We start from the raw sequence: 8,997 nt of genomic DNA, 5'->3' as shown, positions 1-8,997 counted from the left end.
TCCTTGCCTTCATTCCTGATTAAGGACTTTTGCCCAAAATGTCAATATTCCTGCCCCTTGGTAAGACCACACCTGGAGTACTGTGTGCAGTTTATCTGAGGAAGGATGTTCTGGCTACAGAGGGAGTGCAGTGTAGGTTTATCGGATTAATTGCTGGGACGGCAGGACTGATGTTTGAGGAGAGATTGATTCGGTGAGGATTATATTTGCTGGAGTTCAGAAGAATGAGGTAGGTAGGCATCTCAATTAAACCTGTAAATTCTGGCAGGACAAGGAGTGGTAGTTGAAGGAAAGATGTTCTCCACGACAGGCAAATCTAGAACTCGGGTCACAGTGGAAGGATATGGGGTAGACCGTTTAGCATTGAGAAAATGTCTTCACCCAGAGTGTGGTGAGCCTGTGGGAATTTGCTACCACAGAAAACAGCTGAGTTCCAAAACACTTAGCATTTCAAGAAGGAATTGGATATAGCACCTGGGGCTAAGGATACCAAGGAATATGGGGGGGGGGGGAACGGTGGGAACAGGCTGTTGAGTTGCGTTATCAGCCATGCTCATAATAAATTGGAGTAGGCTTGAAGGGCTGACTGGCCTGCTGTTGCTTCTATTTTCTATGAAACATTCTTAATGTAATGAAGTTAAATAAATACAATTTGCAGGTCTGAAATAATGAAGCAGCATCAAGGAGCTCTGAAATAAAAGCAAACAAAGTTAGAGCTGAAAAATGTGTTGCTGGAAAAGCAGGTCAGGCAGCATCCAAGGAGCAGGAGAATCGAAGTTTCGGGCATAAGCCCTTCTTCAGGTTAGAGTCACACAAAGTTAGAGTAACACTATTCAATTTTAATTTTTAAATTTAAATTTGAGCAGTTTTGGTTTCCTGTTTCCTTGTAATAGTTACTGATCCTCCAGAAATAAGCTGTGGTTAGGAATCACAGATGAAATTCTTTGCGCACTGAAGAAACACTTTAAAGATAGATGATACTTGTGTTTAAATTAGTTGTACTTTTTATTAAAAATTGTTAGTTATAAAGAAAATTAATACACAATGTGGAGGTTGAGGGCATGCCCTTTCAGCAGAGTGATGAATAATTTAGGTCATGCGACAAACATACAGAAATTGGACTGATCAGAATTGGCTGCTGTTACTCTCTGCTGCTGTTTGGTTCCAGCTCACCATCTGAAGGCTTGAGACTAATCTCAGACTGTTCCTCATCGCTGTCGGGTTTCACACACTCAGCTTGTAGCTTGCTGAAGTTAACGGCCAGTTGCTTTCGAGCTTCCTTGTATTTCAGCTGCAGCTCTCTCAGTAAATGCACAGCCTCTTCATAGTCATGCTTGCTGATACCTTTTCCCCTTAACACATGGGCTAGGTGGAATCAGAAAGTCAGTCACAACAGTGTTCAGCGTTAGTAACTCCAGGCACATGGGTTCATATCCCACCTGGGCAGCTGGTGCAATTCCATTAATACCATCTGACAGTGAAAGCTAGTCTCTGAGATGGTTACCATGAAACTGCCATTGATAGTCCTCAAAGCTAACTGGTTCACCAATGCTCTTTGGGGCAGGAAAACCACCATTCTTGTCCAATCTGGCCTATATGTGACTCCATGGGCAACAAATGATGGCGTAATCACTGACACCCATATGCCATTTTGGAATATTGGGCACCATCCTTTAAGAAAGAGTCAAATTTATGAGATTTGCAGAGGAGGTTTCCCACAATGGGACCAGGGATTTCCGTTATATGGAGAGACTCAAAATGAGATTGTTCTCCTTCGTGTAGGGTAGATTAAGGAACAATCTTATGGAGATGTTCAGAATCATAAGGATAGATACAGTAAATAAAGGTAAAATGTTTCAAAAGACGGGGTTGGAAACCAGAGGGACACAGATTGAAGATGATGAGCAAAACAATGAGGTGACTGAGAGAAACCTCTTTCGGCAGTGACGCTGACTGATCTACACGCACTACCTGAAAGGGAGGTAGAGGTTTACAGCATACAAAACAAGGCCTTTCAGCCCATCATATCCACACTGTTGTTTAAGCTTCTATCTATTCTAATCCAATTTTCCAGCACTTGGCCCATAGGCAGTGCACTTTAAGTGTTTATCTAAATTCTTCTTATGATAAGGGTTCCTGCCTTTTAGCAGTGAGTTCCAGGTTCCAACCATCCTCTGGGTGAAAATAACCTCCTTAAATCTCCAGGTTGTTCCTGTTGTTCTATACCTTCTGGATGTTGATCCATTGAAGGGAAAAGCTTCTTCTTATTTACCTTATCTATTGCATGTATAATTCTATACATCTCAGGAAAACAGCCCCAACCTGTCTATTCTCTCCATCCCAGGCAATATTCTGATGAATCCCTTCTGCACTGTCTCTAGTGCAGTCACATCCTTCCACAGTTCTCCAGTTGTGGCCTAACTAATGTTATGGACAGCTCTATCATAACCTCTAAGTTAAAAAAAAAACAAAAGAACTGCAGGTGCTGGATATCAGAAACAAAAACAGAAATGCCTGGAAAGTTGCAGCAGGTCTAGCAGCATCTGCAGAGAAAGATCAGAGTTAAGGGTTAGGGTCCAGTGACCCTTCCTAGCTACCATTCATTCTGAAGAAGGGTCGGGGGTCCGAAACATTAAGTCTGATCTTTCTCTGCAGATGCTGCCAGACCTGCTGAGATTTTCCAGTCATTTCTGTTTTTGTTTCTATCACAATTTTGCTCCTGTATTCAGTGCCTCAGTTAGTAAAGGCAAGTACACCATATGCCTTCTTCACTCCTTATCCATCTATCCTGTAGCCAAAGATCTGTGGACAAGCACACCAAGGTCTTGTTGAATCTCTGTGCTTCCCAGAGTCCTACCATTTATCGTGTACTCTCCTTGCCTTGTTAGTTCTCCCAAAATGCACCATCCCATGCTTTCCGTGATTAAATTCCATTTGCCACTGTTCAGCCAATCTGACTAGCCTGTCTATATTGCCCTGTAGTCTTTGAAAGTTGCCACTCAGGTGGATAGAGCTTGTAAGAAGGCCTATGGTGTATTAGCGTTCATTAGCAGAGGGATTGAATTCAAGAGTGTGAGGTGATGTTGCAGCTGTACAGGACCTTGGTTAGGCCACATTTGGAGTACTGTGTGCAATTCTGGTCACCTCATTTTAGGAAAGATGTGGAAGCTTTGGAGAGGGTGCAGAGGAGATTTACCAGGATGTTGCCTGGAATGGAGAATAGATCGTACGAGGATAGGTTGAGAGTGCTAGGCCTTTACTCATTGGAACGGCAAAGGATATGGGGTGACTTGATAGAGGTTTATAAGATGATCAGGGGAATAGATAGAGTAGACAGTCAGAGACTTTTTCCCCGGGTGTTAAGAGTGTTACAAGGGGACATAAATTTAAGGTGAAGGGTGGAAGGTAGGGGGATGTCAGGGGTAGTTTCTTTACCCAGAGAGTGGTGGGGGCATGGAATGCACTGCCTGTTGGAGTGGTAGAGTCAGAATCATTGGTGACCTTTAAGCGGCAATTGGATAGGTACATGGATGGGTGCTTAAGCTAGGACAAATGTTCGGCACAACATCGTGGGCCGAAGGACATGTTCTGTGCTGTATTGTTCTATGTTCTATGTTCTAGTCTAAGGCTTTCCTCCTCAGTGTTTACCACACCAGCAATTTTCATGACATCTGTGACCTTACTGATCATTCTCCTACATCCATGTATGACCATTAATGTATATAACAAACAGCAGGAACCCAACACTGAATCTTGTGGTATTCCAGAGGACACAGACTTCCAGTCACAAAAATACGTTTTGTGTATCACCATCTGCTCCTGCCACAAAGGCAATTTTGGATCCAGTTTGCAAAATTAGCTTGATTCCCACGGACTCTTCGCTTCTTAACCAGTCCCCTATGTGAGACTTTGTTAAAAGTCGCAACAAAGTCCTGGTAGATGAGATCCACTGCACTACCCTCATTCACACAGCTGGAAACCTCCTCAGAAAATTGAGTTAAACTGTCAGACACGATCTCCCAATTACAAAGGCATGCTGACTATCCTTGATCGATCCTTGCCTCTCCGAGTGAAGAATTATTCTGTCCCTCAGAATCTTTCCAATAGTTTCCCTTCCATTGATTTTAGACTCACAGGTTTATACTTCCTTGGTATAACCTCTTGAATAATGATACTACATCAGCTGCCCTCTAGCATCTTTCCTGTGTTCAGAGAGGATTTGAAAATAGGGAGGGAAAGAACCCAACACACCAGCGCAAAAGACAAGGCTGAAGCATTTGCAGCAATCTTCAACCAGAAGTGTCTAGTGGATGATTCATCTCAGTCTCCTTGGCAGTTCTCCCTTAACTGTTCAATTTTCAATAGCTCAATAGTTACAGTATACCCACATCTTCATTACACCTGTGATTCCCAGCATCACAAATATCAGTCTTCAGTCAATTTGATTCACACCATTTGACAACAAGAAATGGCTGGATGCACTGGATATGACAAAGGCTATGGGTGCTGAACATTCTGGCAATAGTATTGAAGACACGTTCTCCAGAACTTGCCAATCCCCTAGCCAAGTACAGTTGCAACATTGGGATCTGCCCAACAATGTGGAAATTTGTCCAGGTATGTTTTGTACATAAAAAGCAGGACAAATCCAACACAGCTAAATTACTGCACCATCAGTCTACTCTCGATCATCAGTAAAGTGATGGAAGATATCCATTAAAAGTGCTATCAAGCAGCACCTGCTCAACAATAGCCTGCTCAGTGACGCCCAGTTTGGATTCTGCCAGTTCTTTACAGCCTTGGTTCAAACATGGACAAAAGAGTTGAATTCCAGAGGGGAGGAGGGAGTGACAGCCCCTGACATCAAGGCTGCATTTGACTGAGTGTGGCATCACGGAGCCCTGGCAGAACTGGAATCAGTGGGAGTAATGGGGAAAATTCTCGGCTGGTCGGAGTCATACCTGGTACATTGGAAGATGCTCCTGATTGTTAGAGGTCAATCATCTAAACTCCAGGAGATCTCTGCAGGAGTTCCTCAGGGTACTGTCCTAGGCCCAACCATCTTCAGCTGCTTTATCAAAGACTTTCTCCCAATAAAAGGTCAGAAGTGGGGATGTTTGCTGTTGGTTGTGTGATGTTTAGCACTATTCATGGCTCCCAGATACTGAAGCAGTGCATGCCCAAATGGAACAAGATTTGGATAATATCCAAGTTTGGGCTGACAAGTGGCAAGTAACATTTGCAATACACAGGTGCTAGGCAATGACTATAGAGTCATAGAGATGTACAGCATGGAAACAGACCCTTCGGTCCAACCCGTCCATGCCGACCAGATATCCCAACCCAATCTAGTCCCACCCGCCAGCACCCGGCCCATATCCCTCCAAACCCCTCCTATTCATATACCCATCCAAATGCCTTTTAAATGTTGCAATTGTACCAACCTCCACCACATCCTCTAGCAGCTCATTCCATATACGTACCACCCTCTGCGTGAAAAAGTTGCCCCTTTGGTCTCTTCTTTATCATTCCCCTCTCACCTAAACCTTTGCCCTGGCATGGTGGCTCAGTGGTTAGCACTACTGCCTCTCATCACCAGGGTCCCAGGGTCGATTCCAGCCTCGGGCGAGTCTGTGTGGAGTTTGCACATTCTCTCCATGTCTGTGTGGGTTTCCTCCGGGTGCTCTGCTTTCCTCCCACAGTCCAAAGATGTCCAGGTTACGTGAATTGGCCATGCTAAATTGCCCATTGTGATAGGTGTATTAGTCAGAGGGAAGTGGGTCTGGGTGGGCTACTCTTCATAGGGTCAGTGTGGACTGATTGGGCCGAAGGGCCGATTTCCACACTGTAGGGAATCTAATCTAATCCAGTTCTGGACTCCCCACCTCAGGGAAAAGTCTTTGCCTATTTACCCTATCCATGCCCCACATGATTTAAAAAACCTCTGTAAGGTCACCCTCAGCCTCCGACGCTCCAGGGGAAACAGCCCCAGCCTATTCAGCCTCTCCCTGTAGCTCAAATCCTCCAGCCCTGGCAACATCCTTGTAAATCTTTTCTGAACCCTTTCAAGTTTCACAACATCTTTCCGATAGGAAGGATAAAGAACAGCCAGGGAATTCCTAGAAGCATGGCACTCATCCACAAACTCCATTAACAAACACATCGACCTGGACCCAATATACCGGCCACTACAGCGGACAGCTGAAACTGACAACCGGAAGTGGCAGGGACAGGCCACTATAAATGCCGGAGGAAACACCACAGAAGCGCTTCACAGGAGGCTCCCAAGCACTGAGGATGTCACCTAGACAGGGGACGAAACGTTTGCAACAAAAACTTCCAGCTCGGCGAACAGAACCACAGCAACGAGCACTCGAGCTACAAATCTTCTCACAAACTTTGAATCCTAATATTCTTACAGATCTCCAACAGAAAACAATTTAACCATTGTCCCCTGACATTCAATGGTGTTACTATCACTGAATCCTCTAATACAAGGTGTACCGTTGATCAGCAACTGAACACTAATCATATAAACACAGTGGCTACAAGAGCAGGTCAGAGGCTAGGAGCCCTGCAGCGAGTAACTCACCTCCTGACTCCCCAAAGCCTGTCACCATCTACAAGGCACAATTCAGGAGTGTGATTGAATACTCCCAATCCTCTAATACAAGGTGTACCGTTGATCAGCAACTGAACACTAGTCATATAAACACAGTGGCTACAAGAGCAGGTCAGAGGCTAGGAGCCCTGCAGCTAGTAACTCACCTCCTGACTCCCCAAAGCCTGTCACCATCTACAAGGCACAATTCAGGAGTGTGATTGAATACTCCCCATTTGCCTGCAACTTGAAAAACACTCAAGAAGCTTGACAACCTCCAGGACAAAGCAGTTGAGGCTGATGTTGACTAAAACAGGTAATGATAGCAGATTTCCTAATTGAGATGAGTGAACCAGATGGATTTTATGACAATTTCATGCTCACCATCACAGAGACTAGTTTCAATTCCAAATTATTCAAATTGAATTCAAATTCCACCAGCTACCATGGTTGGATTTATCCCGCAGAGATTCTTCAGTATTTTCTGTCTTTATCACAGTCAGCACTGATTAGCCAGTATTAAGATGTGTGGGTCGATGATCACTCATAGAAGATCCTCAAGTATCAGAATAAGTAAGTTTATAAAAAATGTGGAAAAATCTTGAATTTTCAGACTGGTGTCAGGGAGCTTACATATATGACATTAAAAATTTCATGCCAGCAGGGAATGCATAAGTTGCTGGAAATACTCAGCCGGTCTTGCAGCGATTTTGGATAACAGAGTTGAAAACATCAACTACAACCAGAGTCAGGAGTGTGGTGCTGGAAAAACACAGCAGGTCAGGCAGCATCCAAGGAGCAAGAGAATCGATATTTCAGGCATAAGCCCTTCATCAGGAATGAGGCTTGTGAGCCAGGAGGCTGAGAGATAACTGGGAGAGCTGGGGCTGAGGGGGGAAGTTAGCTGGGAATGTGATAGGTAGATGAAGTTGGCGGTGAAAGTGACAGATTGGAGAGGAGGGTGGAGCAGATAGGTGGGAAGGAAGATGGACAGGTAGGACAGTTCAAGAGGGCAGTGTCGAGTTAGAGGCCTGGGACTGGGATAAAGTCAGGGGAGGGGAAGTGAGGAAACTAGTAAAATCCACATTGATCCCGTGGTGGCAAGAAGTGCAAAACCTGCGCCCAAACCACCCCCACCCCCTCACCTCCATCCAAGGCCCCAAAGGAGCCTTCCACATCCGACAGAAATTTACCTGTATTTCCACACATGTCATCTACTGTATCTGTTGCACCCAATGTGGTCTCCTCTACATCAGGGAGACAGGATGCCAACTTGCGGATTGTTTCAGAGAACATCTCTGGGACACCTGTACCCACCAACCCCACCGCACTGTGGCTGAACACTTCAACTCCCCCTCCCACTCTGCCAAGGACATGCAGGTCCTGGGCCTCCTCCATTGCCAAACCCTAACCACCTCATGCTTGGAGGAAGAACACCTCATCTTCAACCTTGGGACCCTGAAACCACACGGGATCAATGTGGATTTCACCAGTTTCCTCATTTCCCCTCCCCCCACCTTATCCCAGTCCCAAGCCTCCAACTCGGCACTGTCCTCTTGAACTGTCCATCTTTCTTTCCACCTATCCACTCCACCCTCCTCTCCAACCTATCATTTTCACTCCCACCTTCATCTACCTGTCACATTCCCAGCTACCTCCCCCCAGCACCCTCCTCCCGTTTATCTCCCAGTCCCTCTGGCCCACAAGCCTCATTCCTGATGAAGGACTTATGCCCGAAATGTTGATTCTCCTGCTCCTTGGATGCTTCCTGACCTGCTGTGCTTTTCCAGCACCACATTCTCAACTCCGATCTCCAGGATCTGCAGTCCTCACTTTCTCCGAACCAACGGCAACCATGCAAGGGTCAGTGTGACATTCCAATGTGGGACAGAATAGATTGGATGGGCTGAATGGAGATCTTTTCAAGTCATGTGATGATTGAAATTGAATTGCTAATTAAGTACCTAATGGAATAATGTTCATCGTTCTCTGCTCCTTCATCCTTTTTAGAATCTCTTCTATTTTATCAGCTCTGCTCTTGTGAGATGTGAATTCTGCTAATTTCCTTGGCTGCACAAGAGAAAAGTGAATGAGTACATTTGGAAAAATTATTATTGAATTAAACAGAGTCAGCACGGCTTCACAAAAGCAAAACTGTCTGACTGATATATTCAAGGTTTTTGAATAAATAGTGTCATAGAGTCATGGAGATGTACAACATGGAACAGACCCTTCAGTCCAACCCGTCCATGCCGACCAGATATCCCAACCCAATCTAGTCCCACCTGCCAGCACCTGGCCCATATCCCTCCAAACCCTTCCTATTCATATACCCATCCAAATGCCTCTTAAATGTTGCAATTGTACCAGCCTCCACAACTTCCTCTGGCAATTCA

General features: G+C 45.1%; 1 protein-coding gene across 2 annotated transcripts in view; it reads right to left on the bottom strand.

Annotated features, from left to right (window-relative positions):
* Positions 1-1,003: 1,003 nt before the first annotated feature.
* xrra1 (X-ray radiation resistance associated 1) overlaps positions 1,004-8,997 on the bottom strand; it is an 86,988-nt gene continuing 78,994 nt past the window's right edge. For both annotated transcript variants that reach the window (XM_043692540.1, XM_043692539.1), the window contains exons 17-18: positions 8,566-8,671; positions 1,004-1,365 (exon numbers count right to left, since the gene is read on the bottom strand). In XM_043692540.1, the coding sequence (XP_043548475.1) occupies positions 1,142-1,365; positions 8,566-8,671 (330 nt within the window). In that variant the 3' untranslated portion in view covers positions 1,004-1,141. The remainder of the gene's footprint in view (positions 1,366-8,565; positions 8,672-8,997) is intronic.

This window comes from Chiloscyllium plagiosum, chromosome 6, assembly GCF_004010195.1.
Source record: "Chiloscyllium plagiosum isolate BGI_BamShark_2017 chromosome 6, ASM401019v2, whole genome shotgun sequence".
In the NCBI taxonomy this organism is placed as follows: domain Eukaryota; kingdom Metazoa; phylum Chordata; class Chondrichthyes; order Orectolobiformes; family Hemiscylliidae; genus Chiloscyllium; species Chiloscyllium plagiosum.
The sequence above is the reverse complement of the archived record's forward strand: the minus strand, read 5'-3'. Positions and strand labels throughout refer to the sequence as shown.